Below are 19,487 nucleotides of genomic sequence, written 5' to 3' on the forward strand. Positions count from 1 at the left end.
ATACAAATAAAATAAATACATTTATGTGAAAATACCAGAAGCTTTGGTTGCCAGAAATTCACCATAAAAAATAGTGACCTTTTTTTCAGGCATTATGGGATGTCATTTTCATGCCTGTATATTTCACAGTTCACTATCGTTAATATTATTATGTGAAATAAACATTGTATCTGAACTTCCTGGAATTATATATAGCAGCTTTTCACTTTCAAAAAGTATTTTTAAACACCATTGCAACTACAGAAGGCCACATGATGACTCAAAGTTCATCAAGAGTGACCATTTCAGGAGCACTGATTAATACACATGTACTGTAGAGAAAGTGCACACAAACAAAAAACACCATCAGGGTAACACATGTGACTCTAAAATAATGCAATAAACATTAAATAAACTACTTAAAATATTACACAGAACACCCCAATGCACGTCTTGTTACAAAAGTACATGTCTTGTGAAATATATATATATATATATATATATATATATATATATATATATATATATATATATATATACATATATATCTATATATTTAATATGTCAGATGTTTGTCAGACAATCCCTCTCTTTGTGGATAAAATATTCTGCATATATATATATTAGTTAGCCTAACTGTAACTTGGTTATATAAATGTTATTGAATTCAATCGATATGTGATCACAGAGTTTATGAAAGTAATTCAAACAGAGTTCGTCCAATCAGATTTCAGAGTCGGAACTATAGTTTTCGAAAGGAAAATTGTCAATAGCTACAGTGTCTACCTAATATTTTCTGAGTATTCTCTAAACTGCTGGGTATTAGTTTTTCATTGATGCTTCAGTTTCCTGATGAAATTATCATTTTCAATCACAATTTCAAGTTATCTGTACTGTTGCTTGTTTGGAGAGATATAGCTTGGATCCAAATCAAAATGTATACTGTCTGGTCTTTCTTAAATGGGCTCCTACAGCCAAATCTTTTTTGTGAAAGTGTTCAAGCAAGGCCTTGTTTTGTTTTGGTAGAGAAGCCATTTTCTCTGAATCTCTTTGCTTGAAGTTTTTGATTTCTGTGGTGATGCCAGTTTCTCTTAATGTGTCAGTGGGATACTGATGCCCTTTACGGTTGCATAATCACGAGTATAACAAGGCACACAAAGAGCCCAAATCCTTCCAGCTTTGGCATCTATGTTGGCAGAGTGGTAATGGGCTGCAAGGAAGAAGTTTCCATGGTAATGGCACAGCTTTCATTGTTTCTCAGAGCAATGGCCACTGTGGAGGCTCATGAACATTTTGTTGATTTTAGTCCTTTTAAATGACCAAATATTTAGAAGGATTTAATATGGATTTTTTCTAACCATCTCTTCTGTTTTCCATAACAATTTTAATTAGATTGGAGCTTGCACTCATACACCTCCTCTTTCTCTTTCTCTCAAGTGCTCATTATTCCACTAAATATCACTACATAAGTATTAAGAAATAATACAAGAATTATTTAAAATTGGTATTTATTTATTAGTATAGTTTATTAGTGTGTTAGATTTATTGTCATTATTATGACAGTACTAGTAGTTCTAGTGTGTAGTATTATTCTATTGCTATTATTAGTCAATTATAAGATGTGTAGCCCCTATTTTTGTATAGTAGCCCATAGAACAGTATCCATCCATCCATCCATCGTCAACGTCAACCGTCAACCGCTTATCCTGTGTACAGGGTTGCAGGGCATAGAACAGTATGATAAAAAAAAAAGCTGTGAAATATATCATACTTGGTTATAGGCAGGGCTGGACTGGTAATCTGGCATACCAGGCTTTTTCCCAATGGGCCGATGCTCTTTGTGGCCGATCAGGGGTGGAATGGCCATCGAAAGAACCTAGCAGGCCGGCCGTGAAACAGTGCCGCAATAAGCTCAAATGTGCTGCCGCGTTATGCAGAACGGACTACAAAACGGTGCCGCGATATGCAGAAAAAGACAGCGAACACCACCCCCGCTCAAGTTTTGGGCCAGATGCCATGTCAAATCCTGGCCCGATTTTGTCTTCCCAGTCCAGCCCTGGTTATTAGGGCAAGGTCTGAAAAGTCGTTTGACCAAACCAATCTTCAAAGCCTTTCAATGTTTCTGCCACTTGTGTGCTTGGCCCCACAATTGCTGCTTGCAGCTAAATCTTTTATATTGCTTATTTTTCCAATAGTTGTAATAGAAGTAGTTCACACACAATATGTCTAGCGCTGATTTGAATCTACACGAAGGTCAGTTTTGGTCCGATTGTATTTTTCTGAAGCCCTATAGCCTGTCTATCAAAACACTTTCCATCAGCTGTGCCAACCTAGTGTGCCCTCCAAAAATACTGAAGGACAAGCAAGACAGCCAGCAATATCACAGCACAGCCAAGAGTAGACCTGCCAATGTGCCTGAGAATGTTCGCTCTCTCATGCTCATGTAATTTTGAAAGCTTATCTTTCCAATCAAAACTCTATCTCTGCTCTCTTTGCTCAGTTTTCTCTTTAAATTTTGTATGGGAAATGCCAGTCTGTTATTATTGGAATACATGCAGTTTATCACATGAAGTATTTCCAGTTATCTGCAGGGATATACCAGATTTGATTTAAATATTACCATCTCAAGCACTAAGATTGCAATATCCCAGTTGTTTCTTGTTTTGGCTCAAACTGTATCTATTACCCTAGTTGTTGGTCTTTATCTGCCTCCTAGTGGTAATACAGTGACTTGCCTCACTACATATATTGAGAAGACTAGGGCTGTGTTTCCCAAAAGCATCACAAGCTTAAGTTGATCGTAGCTTTTGCCACCAATGGTTTCTAAGATCTACTTAAGCTTACGATGCTTTTAGGAAATGCAGCCCAGGCTAGTTCACACTTTCTTACACACTTTCTTGGCTATTTCTCAGGATATATATATATATATATATTTCTTTTTTTTTTTAATATATATTATTTTTTTTTATTTTTTTGGAAAGTCAATTTATTTACGTACACATACCTTAAAGTCTTGCAAAAAATCTGTTGAACTCGTTCACCCTTGCCCAGGAATAAAGATAGTCCACTGAACACACAATGACCATTTTTATATGTTGCTACATAAGAAGTAAATGGCCAGATTGTCAGCTAAATTTAAAGATAAATGGGAAACACAAAACATTTCTTGATATTGCTAAATAAAAAGAAAGTTGTTTTGGTCAACTGAAATTGCAATTGATAAATCTATAACAAATTTATAAAATCTAGACAAAATATGACAACCTGCTCCACAATTACATTTATGAAAAATTACCTTTACTTCAAACGTTCATATCCCTTATTATATTGTTGAATGTTACCTTAGCTATATGTGAAATTGGTTTTATTGTGTTCACTTATTTACCCAACAGCTATAATATATATATATATATATATATATATATATATATATATATATATATATATATATATATATATATATATATATATATATATATTTTAGAATTTTAGCTTGGAGATAATTCAGCATAATTATTGTTATTCTACTTTTAGAGGGTTTTGAATTATGTGTTCTGAAACCAACACACAAAACCACTGCTAGTGTAGAAAACTATTATTTATGTCATTGAACTTTTGACTCCAAACATTTTAGTTACTGCGTTTAACCCTTGTGACAACTTCCCCTGGTGATTTCTACCCTCACCCCTATAGCGCATAATGTGTGACGTGTAACCATTTGTAATATGACAGATTAATGTTGAAGATGCAGAGTGAATTTTTTTTTTTCTTTTACTATTCTGTTTTCTTTTCACACTATGTGTCATCTGTATAACTTCTCAATATATAGAGGTATTTCACACAAAAGCTCTATTTTCTCTCCTGGAGTGACTTGTATTCTGTCATGAGATTGATGTCCCTGTCAAGATTGTGGCAACATGCTCAATGTCAAACGAAAATGTTCTGCTATGAAATATTGCTTGTTGACGAATGTCAATAAACAGCATGCCAACTGAACTGAGAGATGGATGAGAAGACGAGAGGATGCCTTCATTAGATCAGTCTTTGTCACATCACACACCCAGGAAACAAGTATATTCATAATTTGCTACTTATGTCTTTCTGTGTAGTATATGTACTGTTTTTATGTGGCTTTTGAACAAAGCTGTTTTAATGCAGCAAACATTTCATCCACTAGAGAGCACTGTTGCTTTAGACCACAGAAAATAATTGCATGGAGTATGGGTTTATTGCAGTGTTGTTAACTGAATAAATTATATGCTAGTTTATTAACCCTTTAAAACCTGGGGTATTATGTTTGATAATAGATTTTCTTAAGCCTCTACATCTTCAACATGATCAATACTCTGCTGAAAAACCTGTTGTCTGTATTGTACAAGATGTCTACCTCCACCTGGTGAAAGTTGCCTTTCTATATAGTAATTTCTATAATGGCTGAATTCAAATTATGTTTATAAATGTATATCAATATTTGCCTCAAAATTGTGCCAAGTGAAGAACATTCAAGACAGATGAGTAAAGCATAGAACAGCCGTAATGAAAGTGGCTGTAGAAGTCAGTTTATTATTAGTTTTATTTCCATGTATTGAACATATCCCTATCACTGCTATACATTTATCCTTTTCATGAGGAGGGTCTAAATTCCCTTGCAGTGCCCCCTTGAGTGAGTTATTTTTGCATGTGACACTGCACTTTTTATTTCTTGTCATACTGTATATTTAAGCAATATCACACAAGCAAGAGTGCAATATGGCCCTATATCAGCACTGCTGTGATTCGGCCATAGGTAATCACAGCACTGCTGATGTAGGGCCATATAGCACGATTACGAGTCTGATATTGCTTCTATACTACGGTTCAATGAACAAGAAAATTAGAAAAAAAAATTATGAGTAAGGTCATAAAAACGCATTTGTGCATGGAACTACTTTAAGCGACGGATCAGAATCTGCCGTTGCTGGTTCAAAACAAACGATGCGTCCAAGCCTTCGTTAGTAATTCAAAAAGTTCACTGCAGAAATAGTATCCCGGCTTGTGCTGTTTCTAACAATTCATTGGATAAACAAGATCGACAGATGTGAGCGTGAGAGAGATTGAGCGTGTGCGATCACCTGTTGCCTCACCAATCAGAGATGCTGTCAGCTTTCTGAAGATCAGCTTTCTCAGTGGAAATAGACATCAAAGTGGGGGTGTTCCCCTCTATTTCGCTGTAGCCGGTCACTTTACGTCACCAACTGGCTCATATTACACTCAAAAATTATCTTTTGCCACCACCTGCTGGCTAACATATGTAATTTCAAAAATAAAGACAGTAACTCCTAACAGATATGCACTACTCTTACACTTTAGTTTAGAACAGCATGAACATAAATGGAGTGATACACACACAGTGATGCATCCGAGTGCTGATGGTGTCACACCATCCATCAGTGCTCATGGAACGTCTCTCTTCCAATCAGATTCGAGGTCCGGAACTAACTGTTGTGTATATAATATAGTAAACAAGTGAACGAACCGGTCTGCTGTACTGTGTTTTATTTTATTTTTATAGCTGTAAAAAACAAATTAACAAATAGTATCAGCAGTCCGGTTTGCACTGTTTGACTTCTCAGACAATGTGTGTGTGTGTGTGTGTGTGTGTGTGAGACAAGCGCTAATGTAAAACAGAATTGGCTGCGTGCATCGGATAATCACACTCGATCAGCATGTTCGAGTGTGTGTTCAAACTCATATAATCACTGTGATTATATGAGTTTTAAACTGTTATTGTGGTGCATTTGTGATAGTGTGTCTGTCTGTTTCAGAAAACAAACCTGTTATATGCCTAAAAGACTGTTTGAGTTGCTATTTGTGTAAATGAAGAACCCATCTGCACCTAATAAGTAGACGTAGCTGTGTGCATGGGAAAATTTCGTTAAGATATGATGGCAGTGCATATACAAGCTGTGAACTTTTATCATGGTTCTTTGTTTATTTTATGTAACAAACTGCCTAATTGTCACCATTTTATGTGCTTGAAAATACTATTTGAGAAGCTGTTTGTTTGATGAGCCAATACTATGCTACTCTGCGGGTCCAGAAAGTGTTAACATGTTAAATTGACAGCCCTAGTTGTTATGTATTGTAAAACCGTGCACAACTTAAAAATAATGTTGCAACATTTGAAGAATTTTAGAAATGTACTTCTAATTTTTTTAATTTTATTGACATATTGAGGGAGAAATTGTTTGACACACAGTTCACCCAAACATGAAGATTTGTCATTATTTTATCTACCTAGTGTCCTTCTGAACATGCATGATTTTAGCTCTTCCATGTATTATTAAAGGAGATATTTTTCAGAAGGCTACATACTTTTCCATTCAATCAAAGTGAATGGGGGCGAATGATGTTGAGCTCCAAAAAGACAAAAATACAATATTGCGTATTATTTGAAAATTCAGTGGAAGATATCAAACTAATAGAAATCTCATAGTTGAGTTTATTCATAAATACTGTGTAACTTTGTTGCTTTGTTCTCTCTTAAACAGGCTGCTTGCACAGTTCCTTAAAAGGAGCAGGTTTACGCTTTTGCATGGTTATTGATTACGGGCCACTATTCCCTTTCATTTCCAGGAATGCTTGTGACGTCAGTGCAACCCTTCGATATATGGAGTGACTTCCATGTAGTAAAAGCCTTTTTTCATTTTATTAACCCTCATAATCTGTTTGGGATCTGAGCAGTGTTGGGTGTAATCTGATTACAAGTAATCTAAAAAAAAAAAAAAAACAATTTAAAAAAACTTAATTACTTTTAGGTACATTACATGGGTTACACATTTCTAAAATAATATCAGAATAGATATAAAACAAATGGTTCATACGTACAACTGTGTTTCTGTGACAGCTAAAGAGTCATTAACGAGTCATTGTAACGTAGAACAGTGTTGTTCTGTGTGTGACCATGATCTAGGAGGAAGTATAGACAATTAATACAATTGCTTTCCATGTAAGATCATTATTTTGATTGTTTGAAGACTGAAGTCTTTGTTTCTCTTGCCTTGTTACATTTTGGTTCCATTTTTGTTCTCTGTACATGAGTGAGGAAAAAAACATTTGTTTATCTAACCATTGTTTCAGATGTCTTTTTAAATATGGTTCTTTCCTAGGCATCTCTTGATAAACATACTAATTTATGTTATTCCAGACGCCCATGATGCAGTTCTGCGGTTTAATGCAGCGCCTACTGAGGGTTATGAAGGAGACGTTGGAAATAAAACCACCGTACGCATCATCAACTCTCAGGTGAGCGCCGTTTGATGTTTTCAGCTTGCACAAATAGTACTGGAACTTTGTAAATCAGCCCCTTAAATGAACGAGACCACATTTGAACACACTTCTGGTTCGTGATCTGATTGTATGTGTGTTTTTCATTTCCTAGTGGACGCATGCTTGCTGAACAAATTCTTTCATCATTTACTCACCCTCATGTCATTCAAAACCTGTATAATTTGCTTTCAGAAGGCTTAACTTTTCCAGCCGTTTAGGATACGTTAGACAAAAGTGGTATTTTGATTAAAAAAAAAACTATTGTTTTTTGTGGCCAATCCATAATTTGGTGTGTTTTCCCTCTTTTCTTTGTCTTCTCAGCGTAATATATCCTCTGTTCTCTGTGCAGATCCTGGCTAATCCCAAGCATCAGTTCAACACTAATTTATTATATAAGAATGTAACACTGGTGGCGTGGGACCCCGCTCCATACACCCTTAACTTGAACAAAGTGAGTACTGAGCCTATTTATAGTGTTCAATTCTTTTGCATTTAAATTTTGTAGTCGTAGTTGTTGTCTGTTGACAAAAATATCCTTTAAATTTAGAAAGTATTTTGTCATCATATATTCATTAATTTTAGGCAATTTTACTCCGATTGAAATGGCATATCATTTTAGTCAATGAGGATAAGATTTTAGTTGACGATAATGTTCACAATGAATTTATTTGAACCTGAATCAAACAAAAGATGTGACCTTATGGAAAAAAATAATAGCATACAGCTTTTTGCTCAAGTTTGCATACACCTTCCTGAATATGAATTGTTTATATGAATCATGTAAAAGTGGGTGATCATAAAAATTGCTTTTTTATTTTATTTTGTACTGCTCTAATGAAGCTATTTGACTTTACTATGTATATTCATGTAATTAAAATGCATTACATTCTTGTAGCAGAAGAGTTAATCATTGATATGACAATACAAAAAGCGGCTTTAGAATACAATGTATTGTTTACTACCATATTATTGATCATAAGTCAATCATTGGCATACAGTTCACAGCAATCCATTTCACAAGTGAATTTTTCAATCAGTTGGAGATTTATTATGAGGGCTTGTTTAAGGACCCGTCAATTTCAACAAGCGTCAGACATGCTTGTGTAGCGTCTCGGGTGTGTTGCGTCATAAACATAAAATTTTGAGGTCACGGTGTCAAGTTAAATATAGTTTAATACTCAATATATAAACACATCTTGAATATCCCTTAGTTCGAATTTGCACTCCAAGTGTTTGAACGCAAGAACATAATGCATGTCTGTGTTGTCTGCTGGATGGTTGTTTTGTTCACTGTATAAACTACGCGTTGCCACACAGCTGAAATGTCAATTACTGCCCTCTGGAGTAAATAGGTGGTACTACAAGCTTGCATTTCTCAGGAATCTTCCTTATTACAATCCGGGGGCATTACGATTAATTGCGATTAAATTTTTTTAACGTGTTATTTTTAATACAATTAATTGCTCTGAATTAATGCGTTAAATCGACAGCCCATATATATATATATATATATATATGAGATAGATAGATAGATATACACACAAATAGTCCATGAGACAAAAAAAAATTATTTACACAAATGATGCAGTGAAAAAGTGTATATACTGTTGGTTCTTAACATGGTGTGTTGCTTCCTTTAAAATCAATGACAGTTTGAATCTTTTGTTATAGTATGCATGAGTCCCTGCTTTGTACTGAGCAGTGAATCTGCTCACTGTTCTTAAGAAAAATAATCCAGGTACTGCACCTTCTTTGGCTTTTGACATTTAGGACAAGTGATGGAATCGTACACAAAAGGTGAAAACGTTCACTGCTCAAGGCAACACACTACATTAAGAACCAAGGAGAAGTAAACTTTTGAACAGGCTTATTTGTGTAGAGTGTTATTGTTTTATTTTGTGGGATATATTAATATCTATTATTTAGCTTCTGAAGAACAGTACTAATTAAAAAATACCTTTTTATCTCATAATTGAATAAATTCCACAATGGGTGTGGAAACCGTAATTATGTTTTGTGTTTTAGAGACCGTTTAGAATGTTGCATTATGTATAGTGTGTTGTTACAGCAACAGCGTGTTCATATTCTGAGGAGCACTTCCTTTAGTTCACATTTTCATTTGCGTCATTGTTTGTGTAAATGTAAGTTGTAACTTGAAACAATATGATTATGCTGTGGATATTGTGGATTCATCTGATGTAATATAATATTATATAAGATGTGTTGGAGTAAGCTAATTAACCTGTTAGCAAAGCAGTGCCCAATGCATTGGGTTATTTGAACCAGTTATACATTATCTATTCTTCCATGAACATTGTTAGTGCATTCCAGTGCATTGTTAATATTGTGCGGTGTATTTATTTATTTCATATTTTCATCAACAATATGTTTATATTTTAATAGATTACATTGTGCAAAAGAGCATTTCTATAAATGTTACAGGGGGCCTGAACTGATTTATATTTGTCCTTGCACGTGTACAGAGAGCAGGTGATGTGGCCCTTTTGCAATTCAGATGAGCACAGCAGTGTAAGAGTGCAAAGGCAGCAAGCAGAAAGGTTATGCTCATTTGTCTGATCAGAGCCATTCAGCTCAGACATGGCTGTGAATCATAGCTGAGGGAAAAATTACAGATCAAAGCGGATTGCTATAAATGATTTCAACCTGTCCTTGGTGTCCTTACATCAGTGAAACCTTTTCAGAACAATATTACTGATGTCCCATAATCCCCTGCGGGATTGTTGTAGTAGACATGAAATGGGACATTCATAGATGTATTGCTCTTCGAAATCAGTTGAATTTCTTTCCAATTCAGTTTTCTTTTTTTGTTGCTGTAACAAGCTGTGAAAACTTGTTTTCTCAGCAATAGAGGACGACATCTTGCTGATGTGTTTTAATTCAAGCTTTCCAAACAAGCAGCAGCGTCCATAACATTCAACTCAACGACACAATAAAAAGCAAATATTAAGACATTACTTAGCAGTTTCTTTCTCATGACGGTGTGAGCATTTGTTGGCCAACCAAAATTATTTAAGTTGTACCAATGCAAATGGATTTAGTGGCAAATTTAAATTGATTGCTCGCAATGAAATTAATCTGTGACAACTAAAAGACTATTATTGTTTAAATTCAAATATATTTTTTCTGAGTATAAGTTCAAGCCATAATGGCAACCAAACTCCAACATAACAGACACTTCTAAATCTCAGCATAACAAAGCATTAAACACTAACAAGTATCCCTCTTTATATTCAGCTTATTAACATAATAACACTTAATTTTAACATTTACTCTGTTCATTTTTAACGTTTACCCTATCAAGCCTCTTGCAAAGCGTGCATGGATCTAGAAATCTCCTGCCCAGTTTCAGTAAACCAAACAAAAATATTCATTCTGTCCCAACACAAATAGATTGAAGTTAGGGGTGGGTGATATTTGGAATATTAATGATATAATCAAGATATTTTTGCTGATGATGAAAAACTGACAAATGAATGTCGCAATGATTTTAATATGCTTTCTTTTGGCCACTACGTTTCATAAAGCGTGCATAAGTAGACTAATTTCACGATCCTTCAGGGCTGCACTATTAAACAAAATAACATCAAACTGGCAAATTGGTCATATGCTAGTATTAATCCACAAAAGGCTGTGATTTAAAGACAAATAAACATGGTCTGTGTGTGATTCAGAACAAACCAGTGAAGCACACGCTGATCTGTGTGCACGTGCATTGCGAAATCAAAGTTGTGCAGGTCGTGCAATTCCAAACATTAGTAACCATTACAAGATATTATACAAATCTACAAAGGCGGCACATAATAACAGAAAAGGAGGAGATTGCAGAATTTGAGGAAATACGGAATATGGTAAACTGTCAAATACACATTGTCTTTGCTGTGTCAAAATAAAAGCTCCTTGTGAAGTTGAAGTAAATACAACAGCACTTTCTGTGTCAAAATAAAAGCCCCAGATGGAGGTGAAGTAAACAGGATAGAAATACTGTATTATAGTTTTGTATAATGCAAATCTAATAATCATAATAATAATGATATTTCAGCATTATATTATAATAATAAACCTGATTAATTTATTATTATACAATGTTAAACTGGGGTTTCAAAATGAAGTCAGTGAAGTAGCTTTGCACAGTAAAAACATTTGAAGGTAAATAATGCTTTTTAATTAGCTACTATGTATCATTGTGTATGAAATATTAATATAAAGTGCATATCAATGAAAATTATTGAATTTCATTCTCACTTGCGTTTATTTAATGAAAAAGCAAAATATTCTATTTTTATTTAATGTCTTTAAAATTAGTAATCTTATTGGCTACAATGGCTGTTTGGATGAAATGATGGTTCCTCAGATTAAAAAACATTTTACAGCAAATATATAATAATAGATTTATTAAATATCGGCAATAGGCTGAAAAATATCAAGATAGAATTTAAGACAAATTTGCCCTAATTGAAGTGGACTTTGTTTTCATTGATACAACTTATTTAAATTAAGTTCACTTGGTTAAATGCATTTTGAGTAATATTAACAAGGGGGAAGATTCAGTAAACCCAATGATAGTGAACTTTTTATTTTTTTATTTATTCTCCCCAGAAAGTAATGACATGTAACTGACATGATGTTGTGCTCTCGTGACCTCATGATTGCATAATGTAGAGATGTCTTATTGTGCCGTTTTTAGAGCAGGTCTTTAGAAAAGTATTAAAAGTATATTAATTGTATGGCCAAGCAGACCATCTGGAAGCCAATTACAGTGCAGTATTTGAATTAACCTTTCAATAAAGACAGATTTTCACTGACCTTTTTCTCAATTTTGTCCATTCTTTAGGCAAAGTCTCTTTACAGGGACAAGGCTAGTTGTTAAATCTGTGCAATCGATTAAAAAAACAGAAATTTTCACTGCCTCTTTCATTTTCCTAGTCAATGCAAGAATAAAATAGTATTTCCCTATAGAGTACATCATTTATTTTCCGTGGAATGTACATTCAGTCTCAAATACAATGGAAAATATAATCTGCTGAATTCCTATTTATGTAAAAGAGAGCCACTTTGTTTAAGAGAGTGAACTTTTTACCTTTTAAATTACTTAATCTTTGTTAATTAATGAAAATAAATCCTTAAGTATTTTAGATCCTTAAGATTTATTTTCATTACATGAATTAGAAGAGGCAGGATATTCTTTAAATGTTCATCTTGTATGTTCCATGGGGGAAGTCAAATGGGATTGATGCAACACAAGGGTGCAAATGATGACAGCATTTTTGTTTTTTGGGTAAACCACCCTACCTTTAATTTACTAAGAGATAAAATTACTGTATATTCTATTGACTTTGGGGTAAAAGCTGCTCAAAGTAAAGACTCCATTGGTCCAGTTTAAACGGGCATTAATGATTGGCACTGTCATTGTTGATTGTCTAAACTTAATGCAAAGTTATTTAGTGTGTGTATATGTGTGTGTGTGTGTATATATATATATATATATATATATATTACTTGAGCAGCTTTTACTCCAAAGTCAATAGAATATACAGTAATTTTATCTGTTTACACACACACACACACACACACACACACATATATACACTCACCTAAAGGATTATTAGGAACACCTATTCAATTTCTCATTAATGCGATTATCTAATCAACCAATCACATGGCAGTTGCTTCAATGCATTTAGGGGTGTGGTCCTGGTCAAGACAATCTCCTGAACTCCAAACTGAATGTCAGAATGGGAAAGTAAGGTGATTTAAGCAATTTTGAGCGTGGCATGCTTCTTGGTGCCAGACGGGCCGGTCTGAGTATTTCACAATCTGCTCAGTTACTGGGATTTTCATGCACAACCATTTCTAGGGATTACAAAGAATGGTGTGAAAAGGGAAAAACATCCAGTATGCGGCAGTCCTGTGGGCGAAAATGCCTTGTTGATGCTAGAGGTCAGAGGAGAATGGGCCGACTGATTCAAGCTGATAGAAGTGCAACTTTGCCTGAAATAACCACTGTTACAACGAGGTATGCAGCAAAGCATTTGTGAAGCCACAACACGCACAACCTTGAGGCGGATGGGCTACAACAGCAGAAGACCCCACCGGTACCACTCATCTCCACTACAAATAGGAAAAAGAGGCTACAATTTGCAAGAGCTCACCAAAATTGGACAGTTGAAGACTGGAAAAATGTTGCCTGGTCTGATGAGTCTCGATTTCTGTTGAGACATTCAGATGGTAGAGTCAGAATTTGGCATAAACAGAATGAGAACATGGATCCATCATGCCTTGTTACCACTGTGCAGGCTGGTGGTGGTGGTGTAATGGTGTGGGGGATGTTTTCTTGGCACACTTTAGGCCCCTTAGTGCCAATTGGGCATCGCTTAAATGCCACGGCCTACCTGAGCATTGTTTCTGACCATGTCCATCCCTTTATGGCCACCATGTACCCATCCTCTGATGGCTACTTCCAGCAGGATAATGCACCATGTCACAAAGCTCGAATCATTTCAAATTGGTTTCTTGAACATGACAATGAGTTCACTGTACTAAAATGGCCCCCACAGTCACCAGATCTCAACCCAATAGAGCATCTTTGGGATGTGGTGGAACAGGAGCTTCGTGCCCTGGATGTGCATCCCACAAATCTCCATCAACTGCAAGATGCTATCCTATCAATATGGGCCAACATTTCTAAATAATGCTTTCAGCACCTTGTTGAATCAATGCCACGTAGAATTAAGGCAGTTCTGAAGGCTAAAGGGGTCAAACACAGTATTAGTATGGTGTTCCTAATAATCCTTTAGGTGTGTGTGTGTGTGTGTGTGTGTGTGTGTGTGTGTGTGTGTGTGTGTGTGTGTGTGTGTGTGTGTGTGTGTGTGTGTGTGTGTGTGTGTGTGTGTGTATAATATATATATTTACACACATACATGCATACACACACGCATACACACACACTGGCATCCAAATGTTTGGAATAATGTACAGATTTTGCTGTTTCGGAAGGAAATTGTTACTTTAATTCACCAAAGTGGAATTCAACTGATCATAAAGTATAGCTAGGACATTACTGATGTAAAAAACAGCACCACTATTTGAAAAAAGTAATTTTTGATCAAATCTAGACAGGCCTCATTTCCAGCAGCCATCACTCCAACACCTTATCCTTGAGTAATCATGTCTAAATTGCTAATTTGGTACTAGAAAATCACTTGCCATTATATCAAACACAGTTGAAATGAAGGTTCATTAAATGAAGCTTTACATTGTCTTTGTGTTTGTTTTTTAGTTGCCACAGTATAGAATAGACTTTTTTTTTAATTTTTTTTATGCATTTGGCAGACGCTTTTATCCAAAGCGACTTACGGTCAATTATTACAGGGACAATCCCCCCAGAACAACCTGGAGTTAAGTGCCTTGCTTAAGGGCACAATGGTGGTGGCCGTGGGGTTCGAACCAACGACCTTCTGATTAACAGCCCTGTGCTTTAGCCACTACGCCACCACCACTCCTTACCTCGAGACTTGCATGTTTTAAGATCAATATTAGGTAAAAATGGCAAAAAAGAAACCGCTTTCTCTAGAAACTCATCAGTCAACCATTGTTTTGAGCAATGAAGGCTTTACAATGCTTATAATTGCCAAAAAACTGAAGATTTCATAAAGGTGTACACTACAGTCTTCAAAGATAAACAACAACTGGCTCTAACAAGGACAGAAAGAGATGTGGAAGTCCAGATGTACAACTAAACAAGAGGATAAGTACATCAGAGTCTCTAGTTTGAGAAATGGACACCTCACATGTCCTCAGCTGACAGCTTCATTGAATTCTACCTGCTCAACGACAGTTTGATGTACAACAGTAAAGAGAAGACTCAGGGGTGCAGGCCTTCTGGGAAGAAATTGAAAGAAAAAAACACTTTTGAAACAGAAAAAGAAAAGTTTAGAGTGAGCGAAGAACACAGACATTGGACAACAGATAATTGGAAAAGAGTGTTATGGATCTTAACCCACTGAGCTTTTGTGGGATCAGCTAGATTGTAAGGTACGTGAGAAGTGCCCAACAAGACAGCCACAACTTGCAAATGCTACAGGAAGCGTGCGGTGAAATGTCTCTTGAGTATCTGGACTTACTGACAGCTAGAATGCCAACTCTTTGAAGTAGTTGATTTATTTTTATTTTTTAAATTGCAATAGTAATTTTTCACATTATTAATGTCCTGATTATACATTGCAATCAGCTTAAGCTACTTTGGTGAATAAAGAACCAATTTCTTTCCATAAGAGCAAAATCTGTACACTATTCCAAACATTTGGGGGTGTGTGTGAGATATATAAACATATATAAACATAGTTTCATGGATCTGCAAGAATTTGAAAAAGCACAGAATTATTGTTAAAATATGTTAATGTTCTTATCAAATGCTGGTGTTTCGATGTAGAGACAAAAGGGATTATACACACTCGCAGGCTTGCACAAATTTAATGACGCTAGTACCCACCCTCCTTACATAATACGGCTTAATCAAATTATGCATTGCATTATTAGCACTTAATCAAGGCTGCTCATGTTACTGTTCTGCTTGTTCTCTGCTGAATGTGTGGTTAAGTGGGAACGTTAAAGGTGATGAAAACTCATTGTACTGTAATAGGGCATATAGTACGTGGCAAGAACCTCCTAGAAAATTATTTTGCCTTTGTACAATAATATAAAAGTGATTAGGTGGTTAAGAAAATGTTCACCCAAAAAAGGCAGTTCTGTCTTTATTGACTCACTTGAACACTATATTCCAAGTCTTTTGAAGCATACAATGGCTTTGTTTGACAAACTGAGCACAATTTAAGTCGTTATTGTGTGAAAACCTTCCTTTGTGCTGCATTCTCAACGTGATGAGGTCATATGATGATAATGGAGCATATTACAGAAATGTTAAATCTTTCATTATGAAATATGTCAAGTTGTGTAATGCCTGTTTTGCATGCAATTTAAAAAAATACAGAATACAGAGAATATACTGTGCAGTTTTCAGTAAGTAAGCTAGTATTCAATTCTGAACATACGTAGCTAATGAGATGTTTTGGTCTAGATGATTTGTTCTTGAGGACAGCACTAGAGATTGTCTATAGTATCTAGTAACTCACAGCTTTGAGCTTGCCACACAGGAACTGAAATGTATTGATTCACTTGAAAGGTTTCATTCCTTAAACTGAACCGAGTCACATCATTGTAGTTCTTTTAGAATAATTTTGGTCATAATATTATTGTGTTTTTTGTTTTTTAGTGGTACTCTAATCCAGATTACAACCTGTTCACACCATACAAGGAATACCGGATGCAATTCCCTGCTCAGCCTTTTTATATCCTGCATCCTAAATACATCTGGCAGTTATGGGATGTGATCCAGGGTAACAATCTAGAGAACATTCAGCCCAACCCACCCTCCTCAGGGTTCATAGGTAAGATGTCCACATACTGTACACAATTCAGCATTACTGGTTTAAAGGTCATTTTTTATTTCTGCACATTTAGCAACCTCAAATAGAATTGCAGAAATAATGACTTTTTAATCCAGATTCAAACCCTCCCCTATCTTAAAATGTTTGGACAAACAGATAGTTCCGCCCCAAACTCATGCCATTGGTCGAGCTAATCATTATGAAAATAGTTCTTAGTTAATAGTTATTTTGTCTGGCCCAACTGAGCCAATTAAACAAATATGTTGCAATTCAGTTTGAAACATTTCACCCTTAACGTAAGCTGAACAAATGCTTGATTTCAGATCTAAAGCAGTCTTGTAATCCTGTTTCTAAATCTCTTGACGATACAACTACTGCCACCTTGAAGAAGTGGGTGTTTTGAAATATGAACTTTAATATAACAAGAGGTGCTTTAAGGCCAAGGACGTGAGAGTGAACTTTGATGGGGTTACTGTTTATTATTTGCCTCTATTTCATGGTGTTTTTGCATCATCAACATGAATACCACCTTGAGTGCTAGTTGAAACTGTTAGCTAGATAACGATGAAAATGGAAATTCATGAAAAACGTTTTTGTCCCTTTTAAGTTTCGCTACCACAATGCAACATCCACAGAAGTGCCCTTGCATCTGTCTGCTGCTGATGCATTATAAGAGATGTAAAGAATATGAACTGCTCGCTAAGGGCATCTTTTGTTGAGACAAGTGGCAATGAGAGGTGTATTTGTCAGTCTGCTTCTGTCTTGTTGTCAGCAATAGCAGCAACAGTTGGCCAAATTGCTTTTATATTAATTTCAAACCGTTCTTGCGTCCACTTGAAACATACCCCAGACCCCTATTTTCAAGCGGGGGTTTCAGAAACCAATCAAACTGAACTCTGAAGTCAAACAGGCTTGGATCCATACCAAAAGCTCTAGCAAAAACACCTTGAGGCTAGGAACGAGTCCTACAGCAGATTGAGATATCACGATGGGGGTTTGTAGGTTCAACTTCTGCTGGTTTGTTTGGAGGTTGTGGGATATCTGTTCTGTTGTCATCAGGGCTCAGTTTGAGTTGCCTGAAACCACACAGAGTAGCAGATGGAGACTGTGTTTTCATCTAGAAACAGAGCTTGTGCTGGACTAGAGCCAAGGAAAATCTGACACGTTCACCACCAACCAAATTATTCGAAACGTACAATCGCACAGAATTCACAATATTAGTGTCCAATAAATGAACTTAAACCCTTAAAGATCTAAGCATTAATGTTGATGATGTATATATGTTTTTCCCCTTAAATGTGTTTTTAGGAAGCAACTGATATCATGATGAATTTTTCATAACGTTTATGCAGATTTTGTTTCTGGGTGAATTTTAGAAAGTTTCACCACTATATAATTACATATACAAGCATGCTTCATCATGAAATTGGGTTTTATAAATGTTATTTTTATATGAAAGCTACTGATACTAATGCAAAATGGGGGTATAAAAGGGGAGATTGGGCAGAAGTGCAAATGGCTAACAGGCTGCAGACAAAGATATGAATGAGGCATATCGAGCAACAGTGAATTGGCATTAATTTGTATTTGAGTAGATTTAGTTCATTTTGTGGACTAATATAAAAATAAAAATAAAAACGTCTATATGCGAACGAGCCACACTGTTCTCACATTGAAATCGGAAACAGTAGGTTGACTTTTAGCTAAAATCGGTCTGTGGTTACTGAAATATGAAGCACTTCCCCCAGTGGCCAAAGTAGTGAGGGTTGTTAGGCGTATGGGCACTTGTGAACTCCATTTTCTGGGTGTAATGTCCAAGGAGGGGCACCAAAAGCGAGTTGTGAAGCAAGTGACTGATCCTAAATGAGGAAAAATGAAATGGGGAAAAAAAATTGTTATCAAATTAGGTGGAGCATCGGGTTATACCCTCCGATTTCATTGACTGATGGCAGTAAGTTGGTGTTTGACAGCCAATTTGAAGATTTCCTGATAGTTTATGCAGGCAAGCTTTTTTGAACCACCGCAACAAAGCACCTACATTTTGGCCAGATTTAGTTCAAAATGGTGACGCACCCGTTCATTTTTTATTTAACTTAAAGGATATTGGCACATTTAACCGCATTAAAAAAATCATATTTTGAGGCCTGTGGTGTATTTGCATTAACCTTTATAAAAAGCCCTCTCAGTGACCTTGAAGGCTGACATTTCAGTATGTTCATCTCATAGCAGCCCTCTTACACTCTATACAGTTTCATTAGGCTATGTTGAACATAATGTTAAGTAGTGTATTTACCGTATAAGCTCTGTTGTGTGAATAACATTACATTTCACTATTAGGACCCACTGTTCCTTTTCTGCGACATTCAGAATAATTGTCTCAGTTTACATAGGTTATATATATACATATATTACAGGGGGTGGTTCACTAAACACTTAACAGGTCAAATATTTATTCAGGCAATTGCTAAATATAGGTCCCTACTAGGCAGTGACCATCTTCTGTAAATATATTCCTGCCAGAATCATTTCTATGATACATTTCATAGTGTGAGATGATTTTGTTATGTAGTTTTGTGCCATATTTAGTATAAAATAGGAATTCTTTAATTGCAAGTGTTGAAATTGTGCCACAGTGGATCTCATAGGGTTAATAGTGACCTGTAGTATTCCACTGGCCATATTCCACACCAGAACCACTGCCTCTGGTTAGCTTGCAGCAGGATTCGCTCCACTCAC

General features: G+C 35.7%; 2 protein-coding genes across 2 annotated transcripts in view; one reads left to right on the forward strand and one right to left on the reverse strand.

Moving 5' to 3' along the window:
- LOC127659000 (cytoplasmic protein NCK2-like) overlaps window positions 1-19,487 on the reverse strand; it is a 576,925-nt gene that overhangs the window by 219,587 nt on the left and 337,851 nt on the right. The window lies entirely within an intron of this gene.
- The window catches only part of st6gal2a (ST6 beta-galactosamide alpha-2,6-sialyltranferase 2a), a 71,595-nt gene that overhangs the window by 46,072 nt on the left and 6,036 nt on the right, over window positions 1-19,487 (forward strand). The window contains exons 4-6 of the mRNA XM_052148594.1: window positions 7,166-7,263; window positions 7,637-7,738; window positions 16,577-16,751. Of these exons, the coding sequence (XP_052004554.1) occupies window positions 7,166-7,263; window positions 7,637-7,738; window positions 16,577-16,751 (375 nt within the window). The remainder of the gene's footprint in view (window positions 1-7,165; window positions 7,264-7,636; window positions 7,739-16,576; window positions 16,752-19,487) is intronic.

This window comes from Xyrauchen texanus, chromosome 18, assembly GCF_025860055.1.
Source record: "Xyrauchen texanus isolate HMW12.3.18 chromosome 18, RBS_HiC_50CHRs, whole genome shotgun sequence".
In the NCBI taxonomy this organism is placed as follows: domain Eukaryota; kingdom Metazoa; phylum Chordata; class Actinopteri; order Cypriniformes; family Catostomidae; genus Xyrauchen; species Xyrauchen texanus.